The sequence below is a fragment of the Bombina bombina genome, chromosome 2 (genome assembly GCF_027579735.1).
Source record: "Bombina bombina isolate aBomBom1 chromosome 2, aBomBom1.pri, whole genome shotgun sequence".
NCBI lineage: Eukaryota > Metazoa > Chordata > Amphibia > Anura > Bombinatoridae > Bombina > Bombina bombina.
In genome coordinates this window covers 1,120,518,293-1,120,539,617 of record NC_069500.1, presented here as the reverse complement: position 1 = coordinate 1,120,539,617, position 21,325 = coordinate 1,120,518,293, and the positions used below count along the sequence as shown (strand labels likewise).

At 40.3% G+C, this 21,325-nt stretch overlaps 1 protein-coding gene across 2 annotated transcripts in view; it reads right to left on the bottom strand.

The window, feature by feature from the left end:
- Nucleotides 1-342: 342 nt before the first annotated feature.
- The window catches only part of TMEM144 (transmembrane protein 144), a 116,852-nt gene continuing 95,869 nt past the window's right edge, over nucleotides 343-21,325 (bottom strand). For both annotated transcript variants that reach the window (XM_053703775.1, XM_053703776.1), the window contains one exon: nucleotides 343-761. In XM_053703775.1, coding sequence (XP_053559750.1) covers nucleotides 678-761 — 84 coding nt within the window. In that variant the 3' untranslated portion in view covers nucleotides 343-677. The remainder of the gene's footprint in view (nucleotides 762-21,325) is intronic.

Here is a 21,325-nt window from a genome sequence, read left to right as displayed (position 1 = left end):
ATTGGTGGTTGCATATATATACTGATTGTCTTTAACTCATCCATGTGTTCAGATAGAAACCAGTAGTACATTTCTGTTCCTTCAACAAATGATACCAAGAGAATGAAGCAAATTTGACAAAAGAAGTAAACTGGAAAGTTGTTTAAAATTGTATGTTCTACCTAAATCATGAAAGAAAAAATGGGTTTCATGTCCCTTTAAGGAATACAAAGAAGATAAAAACAATTTACCACATTCAACAAATTTACATGTAATGAAAATACCTTTTTTATACACATCCCTCATTCAATAAGAAAAGGAAGATAAGATAACTTTTAATAAAAAAACAAACAGACCATTGCATTAGAGATAGGATAATTATATATTTTTTGTACTTTGCATTGAGACTTATGTAAATTGTACTAAATGGAACGTTCCTCTTGACAAATAATTAGAAGCTTAGTGGAAACAAAAGTAGGTTTATTAAAAAAAACAGTGTTATATTAAATCCTAAGGACGCTGAAAAATGTGTAATGCCCATGTCTTCAATGTCTTTTTGTTGCTCGTATTTAATAATACAAAGTTAATTTCTTCTAAAAATGAAGAAAAAAAGATGTGATATAAAATATCACGTTTGATTAAAAGAGTCACAGTGAAAAACAGGTTAAAACGCAACAGCTCCGTCGTTTGGAAAATATTTATATTTTAGAAAAGGCCGTTAAGAGAGAACCAGACAAAACAATGCAAAATGCCAGTCCAAGCAACAAGTAGTTTCGCAGCCCCTGTAATAGAAAAACAATATAATAATATAGAAAATAAATAAAATGGACATGAAAATTACTTCTATTGTTAACAGAATCTTAGTTAACGATGCTAAAAATGCTTCATTTTGAATTAAGCAAAACATCAGGAAATAATATTTGTTTATTAAAGGGACATTCCAGCCAAAATTTGAATCCACATGGATGCATTTCAGTTTTGAATAGAAGAATTTTTGTAACATACATGTATTAGCAAAAATGCTTATAATAAGAGCTATGGCTGTTTCAAAAGTGTATTTAAAGGGGCACTGTACCCAAATTTTTTCTTTTGTAATTCAGACAGAGCATGGCATTTTAAGCAACTTTCTAATTTACTACTATTATCAAATTTTCTTCATTCTCTTGGTATCTTTATTTGAAATGCAAGAAAGTAAGTTTAGATGCCGGACCATTTTTGGTGATCAACCTGGGTTGTTCTTGCTGATTGGTGGATAAACTCATCCACCAATAAAAAAGTGCTGTCCAGAGTTCTGAATAAAAAAAAAGCTTAGATGTCTTCTTTTTAAAATAAAAAGATAGCAAGAGAACGAAGAAAAATTGATAATATGAATAAATTAGAAAGTGGCTTAAAATTGAATGCTCTATCTGAATCATGAAAGAAAAAATTTAGGTTCAGTGTCCCTTTAAGTATGTACTGTGCAACAGCATTTTAAATACAGCATGTGCTCATAGAACCTAAGGTGCTTGTATCATCTGGTAATGACTCAATTTCTTAATTGCTGATATAATACAAGGCCCACTGGCATTCTGAGCAGCCGCAGTATTTACAATTCTGGTGAATTGACAATATCTAGCAATACTTCACATGCACATGCAGAGAAAAATGTTAACACTAAAAACAGTGATAACTTTTACTAGAAGCATTTTTGCCAAAACACGTATATTGCAAATATCTTCTATTTAAAGATTTAATTGTTCTATATGCATTTATATTTTGACCGGAATGTCCCTTTAAGACAGTAAAAAAAGCGTAATAAGGCATACATTTAATTTGAAGTCATATAGATTACGATGACAGCTACATAAAATACAGGCAACAGGCTACATAAAATAGTTTCAAATGAAGCATATAGGTGGATGAGGTAAGCCAATATATATTGTCATTCTTATACTGTGTTTATTTCAAATAATCTATAGGCAAATATGAAGAAAATCAAATGCTAAAATCTATAACATTTCATACAAACAAAATTGTAAAATAAGTATATTTTTATATTAAAATTCACTCAATGGGGGGTAGTTATCAACGTGTCTATTTTTCCTGCCTTCGCCGGCCCAATACGCCCGCCTAAGCTCGCCTCACATCGCCGCCGCGGACCTGCAAAAATTCGCCTAAGTTATCAAAAAAGCTGTCAAAAAGCCGCGCACCAAGTACGGATCGATGAGCAGCGGACTGTGAGAGTTATCACTCATCCGATCTCACTGCTCTTCGGCTTTTTTACAGCTTTCTTGCTAGCCTGTCACTAAGCACCCACACTAAACTACACTGTTCTACCCCCTATACCGGCGCCCCCGGAGCCCCCCTCAACTAAATAAAGTTACTAACCCCTAAACCGCCGCTCCTAGACCCTGCCGCAACTCTGATAAATGTATTAACCCCTAAACCGCCGCTCCTAGACCCTGCCGCAACTCTGATAAATGTATTAACCCCTAAACCGCCGCTCCTAGACCCCGCCGCAACTCTTATAAATGTATTAACCCCTAAACCGCTGCTCCTAGACCCCGCCGCAACTCTTATAAATGTATTAACCCCTAAGCCGCCGCTCCCGGACACCACCGCAACCTACATTATACCTAGTAACCCCTATCCTGCCCCCCCTATACCGTCGCCCTCTATAATAAAGTTATTAACCCCTACCCTGCTGATCCTGCACCTCGCCGCAACTAAATAAATAGTTTAACCCCTAAACCGCCGCTCCCTGACCCCGCCGCAACCTATATTAAATTTATTAACCCCTATCCTGCCCCCCTACACCGTCGCCACCTATAATAAATTTATTAACCCCTATCCTGCCCCCCACTACACCGCCGCCACTGTAATAAAATTATTAACCCCTAAACCTAAGTCTAACACTAACCCTAACACCCCCTAACTTAAATATTAATTAAATAAATCTAAATAATATTTCTATTATGAACTAAATTAATCCTATTTAAAACTAAATACTTACCTGTAAAATAAACCCTAAGATAGCTACAATATAATTAATAATTACATTGTAGCTATCTTAGGATTTATATTTATTTTACAGGTAACTTTGTATTTATTTTAACTAAGTACATTAGTTATTAAATAGTTAATAACTATTTAATAACTACCTAGCTAAAAGAAATACAAATTTACCTGTAAAATAAATCCTAACCTAAGTTACAATTAAACCTAACACTACACTAACATTACATTAATTAAATAAATTACCTACAAATAACTACAATTAAATACAATTACATAAACTAACTAAAGTACAAAAAATAAAAAAATAAGTTACAAACATTTAAAAAATATTACAACAATTTTAAGCTACTTACACCTAATCTAAGCCCCCTAATAAAATAACAAAACCCCCCAAAATAAAAAAATGCCCTACCCTATTCAAAATTAAAAAAGTTCAAAGCTCTTTTACCTTACCAGCCCTTAAAAGGGCCTTTCGTGGGGCATGCCCCAAAAAATTCAGCTCTTTTGCCTGTAAAAGAAATATACAACCCCCCCAAAATTAAAACCCACCACCCACATACCCTTAATCTAACCCAAACCCCCCTTAAAAAAAAACTAACACTACCCCCCTGAAGATCATCCTACCTTTAGTCGTCTTCACTCAGCCGAGCCACCCATGGAACTGAAGAGGAGATCCGGAGAGGGAGAAGTCATCATCCAAGGGGCGCTGAAGAAATCTTCCATCCGATGAAGTGATCCTCCAAGTGGCGCTGAAGAAGTCTTCGATCTGGGCGATGTCATCTTCCAAGCGGGGTCTTCAATCTTCTTCTTCAGGATCCATCTTCATTCCACCGACATGGAACATCCTTCTTTCCCGACGGACTACCGACGAATGAAGGATCCTTTAAGGGACGTCATCCAAGATGGCGTCCCTTCAATTCTGATTGGCTGATAGGATTCTATCAGCCAATCGGAATTAAGGTAGGAAAAATCTGATTGGCTGATTGAATCAGCCAATCAGATTGAGCTTGCATTCTATTGGCTGATCGGAACAGCCAATAGAATGCGAGCTCAATCTGATTGGCTGATTGGATCAGCCAATCGGATTGAACTTCAATCTGATTGGCTGATTCAATCAGCCAATCAGATTTTTCCTACCTTAATTCCGATTGGCTGATAGAATCCTATCAGCCAATCGGAATTGAAGGGACGCCATCTTGGATGACGTCCCTTAAAGGAGCCTTCATTCGTCGGTAGTCCGTCGGGAAAGAAGGATGTTCCGCGTCGGCGGAATGAAGATGGATCCTGAAGAAGAAGATTGAAGACCCCGCTTGGAAGATGACATCGCCCGGATGGAAGACTTCTTCAGTGCCGCTTGGAGGATCACTTCATTGGATGGAAGACTTCTTCAGCGCTGCTTGGAGGATCACTTCTGCCGCTCCGGATCTCCTCTTCAGTTCCATCGGTGGCTCGGCTGAGTGAAGACGACTAAAGGTAGGATGATCTTCAGGGGGGTAGTGTTAGGTTTTTTTAAGGTGGGTTCGGGTTTGATTAGGGGTATGTCGGTGGTGGGTTTTAATGTTGGGGGGGGGGTTGTATTTTTCTTTTACAGGCAAAAGAGCTGAATTTTTTGGGGCATGCCCCACGAAAGGCCCTTTTAAGGAATGGTAAGGTAAAAGAGCTTTGAACTTTTTTAATTTAGAATAGGGTAGGGCATTTTTTTATTTTGGTGGGCTTTGTTATTTTATTAGGGGGCTTAGATTAGGTGTAAGTAGCTTAAAATTGTTGTAATATTTTTTAAATGTTTGTAACTTATTTTTTTGTAACTTAGCTTTTTTTATTTTTTGTACTTTAGTTAGTTTATGTAATTGTATTTAATTGTAGTTATTTTTAGGTAATTTATGTAATTAATGTAATGATAGTGTAGTGTTAGGTTTAATTGTAACTTAGGTTAGGATTTATTTTACAGGTAATTTTGTATTTCTTTTAGCTAGGTAGTTATTAAATAGTTAATAACTATTTAATAACTATTCTAACTAGCTAAAATAAATACAAAGTTACCTGTAAAATAAATATAAATCCTAAGATAGCTACAATGTAATTATTAGTTATATTGTAGCTATCTTAGGGTTTATTTTACAGGTAAGTATTTAGTTTTAAATAGGAATAATTTATTAAAGTATAGTGTAGTGTTAGGTGTAATTGTAACTTAGGTTAGTTTTTATATTACAGGTTAATGTCTCTTTATTTTAGCTAGGTAAGCTATTAAATAGTTAATAACTATTTAATAGCTAGTGTACCTAGTTAAAATAAATTGAAATTTGCCTGTAAAATAAAAATAAATCCTAAGATAGCTACAATATAATTATTATTTATATTGTAGCTATATTATGGTTTATTTTAAAGGTAAGTATTTAGTTTTAAATAGGATTAATTTAGTTCATAATAGAAATATTATTTAGATTTATTTAATTAATATTTAAGTTAGGGGGTGTTAGGGTTAGTGTTAGACTTAGGTTTAGGGGTTAATAATTTTATTACAGTGGCGGCGGTGTAGTGGGGGGCAGGATAGGGGTTAATAAATTTATTATAGTGGCGACGGTGTAGGGGGGGCAGGATAGGGGTTAATAAATTTAATATAGGTTGAGGCGGGGTCCGGGAGCGGCGGTTTAGGGGGTAATACATATATTATAGTTGCGGCGGGGTCAGGGAGCGGCGGTTTAGGGGTTAACATGTTTATTATAGCTTGCGGTGGGCTCCGGGAGCGGCGGTTTAGGGGGTAAACACTTTATTTACTTGCGGCGGTGTAGGGGGGACAGATTAGAGGTGTTTAGACTCGGGGTACATGTTAGGGTGTTAGGTGCAGACATCTCCCATAGGAATCAATGGGATGTCTGGCAGCAGCGAACATGAACTTTCGCTATGGTCAGACTCCCATTGATTCCTATGGGATATGACGCCTCCAGGGTGGCGGATTGAAAACCAGGTACGCTGGGCCGGAAAAGTGCCGAGCGTACCTGCTAGTTTTTTGATAACTAGCAAAAGTAGTCAGATTGTGCCGCACTTGTGTGCGGAACATCTGGAGTGACGTAAGAATCGATCTGTGTCGGACTGAGTCCGGCGGATCGAAGCTTACGTCACAAAATTCTACTTTTTCCGGTGTCTAGCCTTTGATTACTAAGGTGAATCAGCCTCGCCACAAATACGCTGCGGAATTCCAGCGTATTTGAGGTTGACAGCTTGATAACTACCCACCTATACCTTAATATATTTAATGCTAAAAAGAATGAACATTTCCAAATTAAACCCCCGCCATTGAATAAAAGATTGTATTTTGTTATTACATTCTGCGTGGTGGAGGGTATTTAATTGTGAAAATTATGTGTTTCAATGTGTGTGTGTATTTGTGTGTGTATAGAGTCACTGAATTTCTTTGGTTTTTATGTAGGTTTGTGTTACTTACTCATACATAAGCAATGAATGCCATATCATTTGTTCAAATGAAGTGTGTGTGTACTGTATATATATATATATATATATATATATATATATATATATATATATATATATAAATATATATATATATATATATATATATATATATATATATATATATATATATATATATATATATAGAGTAGCCATGTTAGTCCAGAGATTTAGATATCAAAATAACAAGAGTATTGCATTGAGCAATGATACTTTTTTTTATTGGACTAACTATACATTTATAAGTTGACAAGCTTTCGGAAGAGTTCCTTCATTTATCAAGTCTGAAGCAATACTGACCAATCCAATGGAATTTACAGATTGTATCTTAAAACACAGAATAGCTAAGAAGACAGAAAGTGCAGGGAGAGGAGGAGATGTCGTAAAAATCATGAGGGGGGCTTAGGTAACAGGCAGACAGTGTCCAGTGTAGGAGAACAGACAGGGGAAATATATAGCTATACATAGAGCATATACTGACATAAAGTTATATATCAACATTGAATCAATATCTATAAAGATGTGAAATTGTATATACAGGGGGAATACAAAAGTTAAAAAAAGACAAAAGTGTGGACATAGGCTTACCTGTGTACCTATGTATAAAGAATGTGGAATATACAATGTAATTGACTAAATGAAAGTACATTACAAAAATTTTTGATAATGTGTTAAGAATCCAGAGTCCACATTTAGTCCAGAATTAAACAGGTTGAAGTGCATTATCATTTTCATTTCAAAGGTTTTTCTTTCCATGGTGTTTTTGAAGTTGCCTCTGAGAATTTTGATTTTGAGGTTTTGGATGGAGTGGTCAGGTTGGGTGAAATGGTGACCAACAGGGGTGCAGTATTTTGTTTCACAGTGGTTTTTGATTGAGTGTCTGTGTAAGTTCATTCGAAGGTGCAGTTTTTGGCTTGTTTCTCCAATATAGCATCCCATTTCACATGCAGTGCAATGTATCATGTATACCACATTTGCAGATATACATGAATATGCCCCTTTAATGTTATAAGATTTATTATTGTGATTTGCTGTGCTGCTTTCACAAACGTGTTGACACAGTTTGCAGAGTGCTTTATAGCAGCACTTGGTTACATTCTTGGTTCCATAATGTATAACCTCTCACACTTAGAAAAAAACGCTATAAAAAACTTAAGAAATATTGAAAATATTACCATTAAGCCTGCGGACAAGGGAGGAGCAGTGGTGATCATGAATACACAGGACTACATCACAGAGGGAAATAGACAATTATCAGATCAAACTTATTACAAAAAACTGGAAAATGACCCCACCCTGGAATACACTTTGCAACTTAGAAAACTAATTAAAACATTCCCTAAACACACGCAATATAAACTGGACAAACTGGTGCCCTCTAACCCTAGCATAGGGACATTCTACATGCTCCCAAAAATCCACAAACCAGGGAACCCAGGAAGACCAATAATAACAGGCATGGACACTCTGACTGAGCAACTATCGGGCCTAGTGGAGAATATTCTTAAGCCCTTAGTTATTAACACCACTAGCTTTATAAAAGACACCACTGATTTTCTTAACAAAATCAGCCAGATAACAGAATTTCCAGAGGATACTATACTTGTGACAATGGATGTGGAATCCCTGTACAGCAATATTCCACATAAAGATGGTATTGATGCCTGCTTAAACTTTCTTTCCTCCAACAGCCCTAACCAGACATATAGTGCTTCTACAGTCAGTAAACTTACAGAATTTATACTTACTCACAATTATTTCATCTTCAACCACTCCATCTACTTACAAACCATGGGAACAGCCATGGGCACCAAAATGGCACCACAGTATGCAAACCTATTTATGGCTGACTTAGAGCAGAGATTCCTAGCCACTCACCCTCACAAACCCTTCAAATACTTTCGCTACATCGATGATATTTTCATCATATGGACAGAAGGAGAAAAAAACCTTGAACATTTTCATAAATCATTTAATCTATTTCATGCATCAATCAAGCTTAAAAGGAACTTTTCTAGAGACTGTGTCAGCTTCCTGGATACAACAATATCCATCACAAATGGAAAACTGCACTCATCTGTATACAGGAAATCAACAGATAGATGCAGCTACCTCCACAGCTCCAGCTCCCACCCCAATCACATTAAAAAATCCATAATCTACAGTCAGGCTACAAGATACCACAGAATTTGCTCAGATACCAAGGACCGTGACAAACACCTCATCACACTGTCCCAATCATTCAGAGAAAAAGGTTACAAAACAAGGATTATAAATAAAAAAATTATCTCTGCCCTCAATACTCCACGTGAACACTTACTACAATACAGGGGGAAGAAAAACATATCACGCATCCCACTAGTAGTCAAATACAACCCTGCTGTGGAAGGGATACGAAAAATCATAAAAGACTTACAGCCACTACTCTTAGAGGATCCCACACTCAAAAAAATCTTTCCAAAACCCCCAATCCTGGCATACAGACAACCAGCTAACCTAAAGCAGAAACTGGTACATAGGAAGCTACCCCTTGAAAAAAAGAACACTCAGAATGGAACCAAGTGCTGCTATAAAGCACTCTGCAAACTGTGTCAACACGTTTGTGAAAGCAGCACAGCAAATCACAATAATAAATCTTATAACATTAAAGGGGCATATTCATGTATATCTGCAAATGTGGTATACATGATACATTGCACTGCATGTGAAATGGGATGCTATATTGGAGAAACAAGCCAAAAACTGCACCTTCGAATGAACTTACACAGACACTCAATCAAAAACCACTGTGAAACAAAATACTGCACCCCTGTTGGTCACCATTTCACCCAACTTGACCACTCCATCCAAAACCTCAAAATCAAAATTCTCAGAGGCAACTTCAAAAACACCATGGAAAGAAAAACCTTTGAAATGAAAATGATAAAGCACTTCAACCTGTTTAATTCTGGACTAAATGTGGACTCTGGATTCTTAACACATTATCAAAATTTTTTGTAATGTACTTTCATTTAGTCAATTACATTGTATATTCCACATTCTTTATACATAGGTACACAGGTAAGCCTATGTCCACACTTTTGTCTTTTTTTAACTTTTGTATTCCCCCTGTATATACAATTTCACATCTTACAGATATTGATTCAATGTTGATATATAACTTTATGTCAGTATATGCTCTATGTATAGCTATATATTTCCCCTGTCTGTTCTCCTACACTGGACACTGTCTGCCTGTTACCTAAGCCCCCCTCATGATTTTTACAACAACTCCTCCTCTCCCTGCACTTTCTGTCTTCTTAGCTATTCTGTGTTTTAAGATACAATCTGTAAATTCCATTGGATTGGTCAGTATTGCTTCAGACTTGATAAAGGAAGGAACTCTTCCGAAAGCTTGTCAACTTATAAATGTATACTTAGTCCAATAAAAAAAGTATCATTGCTCAATGCAATACTCTTGTTATTTTGATATATATATATATATATATATATATATATATATATATATATATATATATATATATATATATATATATATATATATATATATAACATCGGAATCTGGAAAGCACTCCACCGGATTTTTCAAATAACTTTGCTTATTGTATAAACGGTTTCGGGGTTTCCCCCGTCCTCAGATACCTGGTATCTGAGGACAGGGGAAACCACAAAAAACAAAATGTATGCTTACCTGATAAATTTCTTTCTCTTGTGGTGTATCCAGTCCACGGGTTCATCCATTACTTGTGGGATATTCTCCTTCCCAACAGGAAGCTGCAAGAGGACACCCACCACAGAGCTGTCTATCTAGCTCCTCCCCTAACTGCCACCCCCAGTCATTCGACCGAAGACAAGCAAAAAAAAGGAGAAACTATAGGGTGCAGTGTTGACTGTAGTTTAAAATAAAAAACACCTGCCTTAAAGTGACAGGGCGGGCCATGGACTGGATACACCACAAGAGAAAGAAATTTATCAGGTAAGCATAAATTTTGTTTTCTCTTGTAAGGTGTATCCAGTCCACGGGTTCATCCATTACTTGTGGGATACCAATACCAAAGCTTTAGGACACGGATGAAGGGAGGGACAAGGCAGAAACTTAAATGGAAGGCACCACTGCCTGCAAGACCTTTCTCCCAAAAATAGCCTACGAGGAAGCAAAAGTATAAAATTTGTAGAATTTAGAAAAAGTATGAAGCGAAGACCAAGTCGCCGCCTTACAAATCTGTTCAACAGAGGTCTCATTTTAAAAAGCCCATGTGGAAGCTACCGCTCTAGTGGAATGAGCTGTAATTCTTTCAGGAGGTTGCTGGCCAGCAGTCTCATAAACTAAACGGATTATGCTTCTCAGCCAAGAGAAGATGCCGAAGCCTTTTGGCCTCTCCTCTGTCCAGAGCAGACAACAAACAATGCAGATGTTTGACGAAAATCCTTAGTAGCTTGTAAATAAAACTTTAAAGCACGAACCACGTCAAGATTGTGTAATAGACGTTCCTTCTTTGAAGAAGGATTAGGACACAGTGACGGAACTACAATCTCCTGATTGATATTCTTATTAGATACCACCTTAGGAAGAAACCCAGGTTTGGTACGCAAAACTACCTTATCTGCATGGAAGATCAGATAAGGAGAATCACACTGTAAGGCAGATAACTCTGAAACTCTTCGAGCCGAAGAGATAGCTACCAAAAACAGAACTTTCCAAGATAAAAGCTTGATATCTATGGAATGCAGAGGTTCAAACGGAACCCCTTGAACAACTTTAAGAACTAAATTTAAACACCATGGCGGAGCAACAGGTTTAAACACAGACTTGATTTTAACTAAAGCCTGACAAAACGCCTGAACGTCTGGAACATCTGCTAGATGCTTGTGCAGAAGAATAGACTGAGCAGAAATCTGTCCCTTTAAGGAACTAGCTGACAATCCCTTCTCCAATCCTTCTTGGAGAAAGGATAATATCCTAGGAATCCTGACCTTACTCCATGACTAACCCTTGGATTCACACCAATGAAGATATTTACACCATATCTTATGATAGATTTTCCAGGTGACAGGCTTTCGAGCCTGAATCAAGGTATCAATGACCGACTCGGAGAAACCCCGTTTTGATAAAATCAAGTGTTCAATCTCCAAGCAGTCAGCCGCCGAGAAATTAGATTTGGATGTTTGAATGGGCCTTGGAGTAGAAGGTCCTGCCTCAGCGGCAGAGTCCATGGTGGAAAGGATGACATGTCCACCAGATCTGCATACCAAGTCCTGCGTGGCCACGCAGGTGCTATGAAAATCTCCGAAGCTCTCTCCTGCTTGAGCTTGGCAATCAGACGAGGGAGGAGAGGAAATGGTGGGAACACATAAGCCAGAGCATCTATCAGAACTGCCTGGGGATCCCTTGACCTGAACCCGTAACAAGGAAGCTTGGCATTCTGACGAGACGCCATCAGATCCAGTTCTGGTTTGCCCCATAGTTGGATCAGCTGGGCAAATACCTCCGGATGGAGCTCCCACTCCCCCGGATAAAAAGTCTGCTGACTTAGAAAATCTGCCTCCCAGTTCTCTACTCCTGGGATATGGATAACTGAGAGATGGCAAGAGTGAACCTGTGCCCATAGAATTATCTTTGAAACCTCCAACATTGCCAGGGGGCTTCTTGTTCCCCCCTGATGGTTGATATAGGCTACAGTCGTGATATTGTCCAACTGAAATCTGATGAACCTGACCACAGCTAGTTGAGGCCAAGCCTGAAGAGCATTGAATATCGCTCTCAGTTCCAGAATGTTTATCGGAAGGAGGGCTTCCTCCCGAGACCACGAACCCTGAGCCTTCAGGGAGTTCCAGACTGCACCCCAGCCCAGAAGGCTGGCATCTGTCATCACTATAGTCCACTCTGGCCTGTGGAAACTCATTCCCCTGGACAGATGGACCCGAGATAACCACCAGAGAAGAGAATCCCTGGTCTCTTGATCCAGATTTAGCAGGGGGGACAAATCTGTGTAGTCCCCATTCCACTGATTGAGAATGCAAAGTTGCAGTGGTCTGAGATGTAGGCGGGCGAACGGAACTATGTCCATTGCCGCTACCATAAGGCCGATTACTTCCATACACTGAGCCACTGACGGCCGAGAAGTGGAATGAAGAGAACGGCAGGAAGTTAGAAGCTTTGATAACCTGACCTCTGTCAGAAAAATTTTCATTTCTACTGAATCTATCAGTGTTCCTAGGAAGGAAACTCTTGTGACAGGGGAGAGAGAACTCTTTTCTTCGTTCACCTTCCACCCGTGAGACCTCAGAAAGGCCAGAACAATGTCCGTATGGGACTTGGCGATTTGAAAAGTCGACGCCTGTATCAGAATATCGTCTAGGTAAGGAGCCACCGCTATGCCTCATGGCCTTAGAACCGCCAGTAGGGACCCTAGAACCTTCGTAAAGATTCTTGGTGCCGTGGCTAGCCCAAAGGGAAGAGCCGCAAACTGGTAATGCCTGTCTAGGAAGGCGAACCTGAGGAACTGATGATGATCACAGTGAATCGGAATGTGGAGATAAGCATCCTTTAAGTCCACGGTAGTCATAAATTGACCCTCCTGGATCATAGGGAGGATGGCTCGTATAGTCTCCATCTTGAAGGATGGGACTCTGAGAAATTTGTTTAGAATCTTGAGATCCAAGATTGGTCTGAAAGTTCCCTCTTTTTTGGGAACTATAAACAGATTTGAATAGAAGCCCTGCCCCTGTTCCTCTCTTGGAACTGGGTGGATCACTCCCATAACCAGTAGGTCTTGAACACAAAGTAAGAATGACTCTCTCTTTATCTGGTTTACAGATAATTGTGAGAGATGAAATCTCCCCTTTGGAGATGAAGCTTTGAAGTCCAGAAGATATCCCTGGGAAACAATCTCTAATGCCCAGGGATCCTGGACGTCTCTTGCCCAAGCCTGGGTGAAGAGAGAAAGTCTGCCCCCTACTAGATCCGGTCCTGGATCGGGGGCTACTCGTTCATGCTGTCTTAGAGGCGGCAGCAGGTTTTTTGGCCTGCTTCCCCTTGTTCCAAGCCTGGTTCGGTCTCCAGACTGGTTTGGACTGGGCAAAATTTCCCTCTTGTTTTGCATTAGAGGAAGCTGAAGTTGCGCCACTCTTGAAGTTTCAAAATGAATGAAAATTATTCTATTTGGTCCTTAATTTATTGGACCTATCCTGAGGAAGGGCATGACCTTTTCCTCCAGTAATATCAGAAATGATCTCCTTCAGGCCCGGCCTGAATAGGGTCTGTCCTTTGAAGGGGATGTTAAGAAGCTTAGACTTTAAAGTAACGTCTGCTGACCAGGACTTAAGCCATAGCATCCTGCATGCCAGAATGGCAAAACCTGAATTCTTAGCCGTTAGTTTGGTTAGATGAAAAACTGCGTCAGAAATAAAGGAATTAGCTAACTTGAGAGCTTTAATCCTGTCTAAAATATCATCTAACGGGGTCTCCACCTGTAGAGCCTCCTCAAGAGACTCGAACCAAAAAGCCGCTGCAGCAGTAACTGGGGCAATGCCTGCAAGAGGCTGGAGAATAAAACCTTGATGGATAAAAATTTCTAAGAGGGGGTTCCACAATGGCTTCTAAACATATTGAACAAGGAGTTTCCTCTATGTCAGACATATTTAACAGACTAGTAATGAGACCAGCAAGCTTGGAAAACACTTTAATAAATGTGAAACAGCAATTAAATAAAAATGGTACTGTGCCTTTAAGAGAAAAAAACTATCACATAAACTGCAAAACAGTGTTAAAAAGTAGTAAACTCTTCAAATTTTTTACAGTGTGTATAAGGAACTAAAGCAGCATTGCATCCACTTGCAAATGGATGATTAACCCTTTAGGCCCCATACCGGATTTGAAAAACGTAAAAAAAAACATTAATAAACAGTTAAACACCTTGCCACAGCTCTGCTGTGGCTCCTACATGCCCTCAAATACGATTTAGGAAAGAAATAAGCCCTCTATAGTGGTCCTCAGATGCCAGAGGACTCCTTTAGGGAAGCTGGATGTCTCAGTCTGAATACAGGGAGTGCAGAATTATTAGGCAAATGAGAATTTTGACCACATCATCCTCTTTATGCATGTTGTCTTACTCCAAGCTGTATAGGCTCGAAAGCCTACTACCAATTAAGCATATTAGGTGATGTGCATCTCTGTAATGAGAAGGGGTGTGGTCTAATGACATCAACACCCTATATCAGGTGTGCATAATTATTAGGCAACTTCCTTTCCTTTGGCAAAATGGGTCAAAAGAAGGACTTGACAGGCTCAGAAAAGTCAAAAATAGTGAGATATCTTGCAGAGGGATGCAGCACTCTTAAAATTGCAAAGCTTCTGAAGCGTGATCATCGAACAATCAAGCGTTTCATTCAAAATAGTCAACAGGGTCGCAAGAAGCGTGTGGAAAAACCAAGGCGCAAAATAACTGCCCATGAACTGAGAAAAGTCAAGCGTGCAGCTGCCAAGATGCCACTTGCCACCAGTTTGGCCATATTTCAGAGCTGCAACATCACTGGAGTGCCCAAAAGCACAAGGTGTGCAATACTCAGAGACATGGCCAAGGTAAGAAAGGCTGAAAGACGACCACCACTGAACAGACACACAAGCTGAAACGTCAAGACTGGGCCAAGAAATATCTCAAGACTGATTTTTCTAAGGTTTTATGGACTGATGAAATGAGAGTGAGTCTTGATGGGCCAGATGGATGGGCCCGTGGCTGGATTGGTAAAGGGCAGAGAGCTCCAGTCCGACTCAGACGCCAGCAAGGTGGAGGTGGAGTACTGGTTTGGGCTGGTATCATCAAAGATGAGCTTGTGGGGCCTTTTCGGGTTGAGGATGGAGTCAAGCTCAACTCCCAGTCCTACTGCCAGTTTCTGGAAGACACCTTCTTCAAGCAGTGGTACAGGAAGAAGTCTGCATCCTTCAAGAAAAACATGATTTTCATGCAGGACAATGCTCCATCACACGCGTCCAAGTACTCCACAGCGTGGCTGGCAAGAAAGGGTATAAAAGAAGAAAATCTAATGACATGGCCTCCTTGTTCACCTGATCTGAACCCCATTGAGAACCTGTGGTCCATCATCAAATGTGAGATTTACAAGGAGGGAAAACAGTACACCTCTCTGAACAGTGTCTGGGAGGCTGTGGTTGCTGCTGCACGCAATGTTGATGGTGAACAGATCAAAACACTGACAGAATCCATGGATGGCAGGCATTTGAGTGTCCTTGCAAAGAAAGGTGGCTATATTGGTCACTGATTTGTTTTTGTTTTTGAATGTCAGAAATGTATATTTGTGAATGTTGAGATGTTATATTGGTTTCACTGGTAAAAATAAATAATTGAAATGGGTATATATTTGTTATTTGTTAAGTTGCCTAATAATTATGCACAGTAATAGTCACCTGCACACACAAATATCCCCCTAAAATAGCTACAACTAAAAACAAACTAAAAACTACTTCCAAAACTATTCAGCTTTGATATTAATGAGTTTTTTGGGTTCATTGAGAACATGGTTGTTGTTCAATAATAAAATTAATCCTCAAAAATACAACTTGCCTAATAATTCTGCACTCCCTGTATGAGCTGCGCATCTAGAGCGTGAAAATAGGCCCCTCCCACCATACACTCGATGTCAGAGGGCCTTAAGAAAATACTCTTAGGAGTATCTGACTAGCCATGTGGAAACTAGGCCCCCAAAAAATGATTTATCACCCTCAGAGAAAAAAAGTTCTTTCTATTTAACATGTAAACGTTTTGTCACTAAAAAAAAAAATTTATGCTTACCTGATAAATTCCTTTCTCCTGTAGTGTGGTCAGTCCACGGGTCATCATTACTTCTGGGATATTAACTCCTCCCCAACAGGAAGTGCAAGAGGATTCACCCAGCAGAGCTGCTATATAGCTCCTCCCCTCTACGTCACCTCCAGTCATTCGACCAAGGACCAACGAGAAAGGAGAAGCCAAAGGGTGTAGTGGTGACTGGAGTATAATTCAAAAAATTTTTTACCTGCCATAAAAAACAGGGCGGGCCGTGGACTGACCACACTACAGGAGAAAGGAATTTATCAGGTAAGCATAAATTTTGTTTTCTCCTGTTAAGTGTGGTCAGTCCACGGGTCATCATTACTTCTGGGATACCAATACCAAAGCTAAAGTACACGGATGACGGGAGGGACAGGCAGGCTCTTTATACGGAAGGAACCACTGCCTGAAGAACCTTTCTCCCAAAAACAGCCTCCGAAGAAGCAAAAGTGTCAAATTTGTAAAATTTGGAAAAAGTATGAAGAGAAGACCAAGTTGCAGCCTTGCAAATCTGTTCAACAGAAGCCTCATTCTTAAAGGCCCAAGTGGAAGCCACAGCTCTAGTAGAATGTGCTGTAATTCTTTCAGGAGGCTGCTGTCCAGCAGTCTCATAGGCTAACCGTATTATGCTACGAAGCCAAAAAGAGAGAGAGGTAGCCGAAGCTTTTTGACCTCTCCTCTGACCAGAATAAATGACAAACAGGGAAGACGTTTGTCGAAAATCCTTAGTTGCCTGTAGATAAAATTTCAGGGCACGGACTACATCTAGATTGTGTAGCAGACGTTCCTTCTTCGAAGAAGGATTAGGACACAAAGATGGAACCACAATCTCTTGATTGATATTCCTGTTAGTGACCACCTTAGGTAGGTTTAGTACGCAGAACTACCTTGTCTGAATGAAAAATCAGATAAGGAGAATCACAATGTAAAGCAGATAACTCAGAGACTCTTCGAGCCGAGGAAATCGCCATTAAAAACAGAACTTTCCAAGATAACAGCTTGATATCAATGGAATGAAGGGGTTCAAACGGAACACCCTGTAAAACATTAAGAACTAAGTTCAAACTCCATGGTGGAGCAACAGTTTTAAACACAGGCTTGATCCTAGCTAAAGCCTGACAAAAAGCTTGAACGTCCGGAACTTCTGACAGACGTTTGTGTAAAAGAATGGACAGAGCTGAAATCTGTCCCTTTAAGGAACTAGCGGATAAACCCTTTTCTAAACCTTCTTGTAGAAAAGACAATATCCTCGGAATCCTAACCTTACTCCATGAGTAACTCTTGGATTCGCACCAATATAAGTATTTGCGCCATATCTTATGGTAAATCTTTCTGGTAACAGGCTTCCTAGCCTGTATTAAGGTATCAATAACTGACTCAGAAAAACCACGTTTTGATAAAATCAAGCGTTCAATTTCCAAGCAGTCAGCTTCAGAGAAATTAGATTTTGATGTTTGAAGGGACCCTGGATCAGAAGGTCCTGTTTCAGAGGTAGAGACCAAGGTGGACAGGATGACATGTCCACTAGATCTGCATACCAAGTCCTGCGTGGCCATGCAGGCGCTATTAGAATCACGGAGGCTCTCTCCTGTTTGATTCTGGCAATCAATCGAGGAAGCATCGGGAAGGGTGGAAACACATAAGCCATCCCGAAGGTCCAAGGTGCTGTCAAAGCATCTATCAGAACCGCTCCCGGATCCCTGGATCTGGACCCGTAACGAGGAAGCTTGGCGTTCTGTCGAGACGCCATGAGATCTATCTCTGGTTTGCCCCAACGTTGAAGTATTTGGACAAAGACCTCCGGATGAAGTTCCCACTCCCCCGGATGAAAAGTCTGACGACTTAGGAAATCCGCCTCCCAGTTCTCCACTCCCAGGATGTGGATTGCTGACAGGTGGCAAGAGTGAGACTCTGCCCAGCGAATTATCTTTGATACTTCCATCATTGCTAGGGAGCTTCTTGTCCCTCCCTGATGGTTGATGTAAGCTACAGTCGTGATGTTGTCCGACTGAAACCTGATGAACCCCCGAGTTGTTAACTGGGGCCAAGCCAGAAGGGCATTGAGAACTGCTCTCAATTCCAGAATGTTTATTGGTAGGAGACTCTCCTCCAGATTCCATTGTCCCTGAGCCTTCAGAGAATTCCAGACAGCGCCCCAACCTAGTAGGCTGGCGTCTGTTGTTACAATTGTCCAGTCCGGCCTGCTGAATGGCATCCCCCTGGACAGATGTGGCTGAGAAAGCCACCATAGAAGAGAATTTCTGGTCTCTTGATCCAGATTCAGCGTAGGGGACAAGTCTGAGTAATCCCCATTCCACTGACTTAGCATGCACAATTGCAGCGGTCTGAGATGTAGGCGTGCAAAGGGTACTATGTCCATTGCCGCTACCATTAAGCCGATCACCTCCATGCATTGAGCTACTGACGGGTGTTGAATGGAATGAAGGACACGGCATGCATTTTGAAGCTTTGTTAACCTGTCTTCTGTCAGGTAAATCTTCATTTCTACAGAATCTATAAGAGTCCCCAAGAAGGGAACTCTTGTGAGTGGAAAGAGAGAACTCTTCTTTTCGTTCACCTTCCATCCATGTGACCTTAGAAATGCCAGTACTAACTCTGTATGAGACTTGGCAGTTTGAAAGCTTGAAGCTTGTATCAGAATGTCGTCTAGGTACGGAGCTACTGAAATTCCTCGCGGTCTTAATACCGCCAGAAGAGCACCCAGAACCTTTGTGAAGATTCTTGGAGCCGTAGCCAATCCGAATGGAAGAGCTACAAACTGGTAATGCCTGTCTAGAAAGGCAAACCTTAGATACCGGTAATGATCTTTGTGAATCGGTATGTGAAGGTAAGCATCCTTTAAATCCACTGTGGTCATGTACTGACCCTTTTGGATCATGGGTAAAATTGTCCGAATAGTTTCCATTTTGAACGATGGAACTCTTAGGAATTTGTTTAGGATCTTTAAATCCAAGATTGGCCTGAAAGTTCCCTCTTTTTTGGGAACCACAAACAGATTTGAGTAAAACCCTTGTCCTTGTTCCGACCGCGGAACCGGATGGATTACTCCCATTAATAAAAGATCTTGTACGCAGCGTAGAAACGCCTCTTTCTTTATTTGGTTTGTTGACAACCTTGACAGATGAAATCTCCCTCTTGGGGGAGAGGATTTGAAGTCCAGAAGGTATCCCTGAGATATGATCTCTAACGCCCAGGGATCCTGGACATCCCTTGCCCAAGCCTGGGCGAAGAGAGAAAGTCTGCCCCCCACTAGATCCGTTCCCGGATCGGGGGCCCTCAATTCATGCTGTCTTAGGGGCAGCAGCAGGTTTCCTGGTCTGCTTGCCCTTGTTCCAGGACTGGTTAGGTCTCCAGCCTTGTCTGTAGCGAGCAACAGCTCCTTCCTGTTTTGGTGCAGAGGAAGTTGATGCTGCTCCTGCTTTGAAATTACGAAAGGAACGAAAATTAGACTGTCTAGCCTTAGGTTTGGCTCTGTCTTGAGGCAGGGCATGGCCTTTACCTCCTGTAATGTCAGCGATAATTTCTTTCAACCCGGGCCCGAATAAGGTCTGCCCTTTGAAAGGTATATTAAGCAATTTAGATTTAGAAGTAACGTCAGCTGACCAGGATTTTAGCCACAGTGCTCTGCGCACCTGAATGGCGAATCCGGAATTCTTAGCCGTAAGTTTAGTTAAATGTACTACGGCATCCGAAATAAATGAGTTAGCTAACTTAAGGGCTTTAAGCTTGTGTGTAATCTCATCTAATGGAGCTGATTCAAGTGTCTCTTCCAGAGACTCAAACCAAAATGCTGCTGCAGCCGTGACAGGCGCAATGCATGCAAGAGGTTGCAATATAAAACCTTGTTGAACAAACATTTTCTTAAGGTAACCCTCTAACTTTTTATCCATTGGATCTGAAAAGGCACAGCTATCCTCCACCGGGATAGTGGTACGCTTAGCTAAAGTAGAAACTGCTCCCTCCACCTTAGGGACCGTTTGCCTTAAGTCCCGTGTGGTGGCGTCTATTGGAAACATCTTTCTAAATATCGGAGGGGGTGAGAACGGCACACCGGGTCTATCCCACTCCTTAGTAACAATTTCAGTAAGTCTCTTAGGTATAGGAAAAACGTCAGTACTCGAAGGTACCGCAAAATATTTATCCAACCTACACATTTTCTCTGGTATTGCAACTGTGTTACAATCATTCAGAGCCGCTAACACCTCCCCTAGTAATACACGGAGGTTTTCCAGCTTAAATTTAAAATTTGAAATGTCTGAATCCAGTTTGTTTGGATCAGAACCGTCACCCGCAGAATGAAGCTCTCCGTCCTCATGTTCTGCAAATTGTGACGCAGTGTCTGACATGGCCCTAATATTATCAGCGCACTCTGTTCTCACCCCAGAGTGATCACGCTTACCTCTTAGTTCTGGTAATTTAGCCAAAACTTCAGTCATAACAGTAGACATATCCTGTAATGTGATTTGTAATGGCCGCCCAGATGTACTCGGCGCTACAATATCACGCACCTCCCGAGCGGGAGATGCAGGTACTGACACGTGAGGCGAGTTAGTCGGCATAACTCTCCCCTCGTTGTTTGGTGAAATATGTTCAATTTGTACAGATTGACATTTATTTAAAGTAGCATCAATGCAGTTAGTACATAAATTTCTATTGGGCTCCACTTTGGCTTTAGCACATATAGCACAGATATCTTCCTCTGAATCAGACATGTTTAACACACTAGCAAATAAACTAGCAACTTGGAAATACTTTTCAAGTAATTTACTATAATATGAAAACGTACTGTGCCTATAAGAAGCACAGAAAAAGTTATGACAGTTGAAAATTAATAAACTGAAAAGTTATAGCATCAAATCTTTGTAAAAACACAATTTTAGCAAAGGATTGCTCCCATTAGCAAAGGATAACTAACCCTGATAGCAGAGAAAAAAAAAATACAGAAATAAACGTTTTTTATCACAGTCAACTACAATCTCACAGCTCTGCTGTGAGTGATTACCTCCCTCAAAACAAGTTTTGAAGACCCCTGAGTT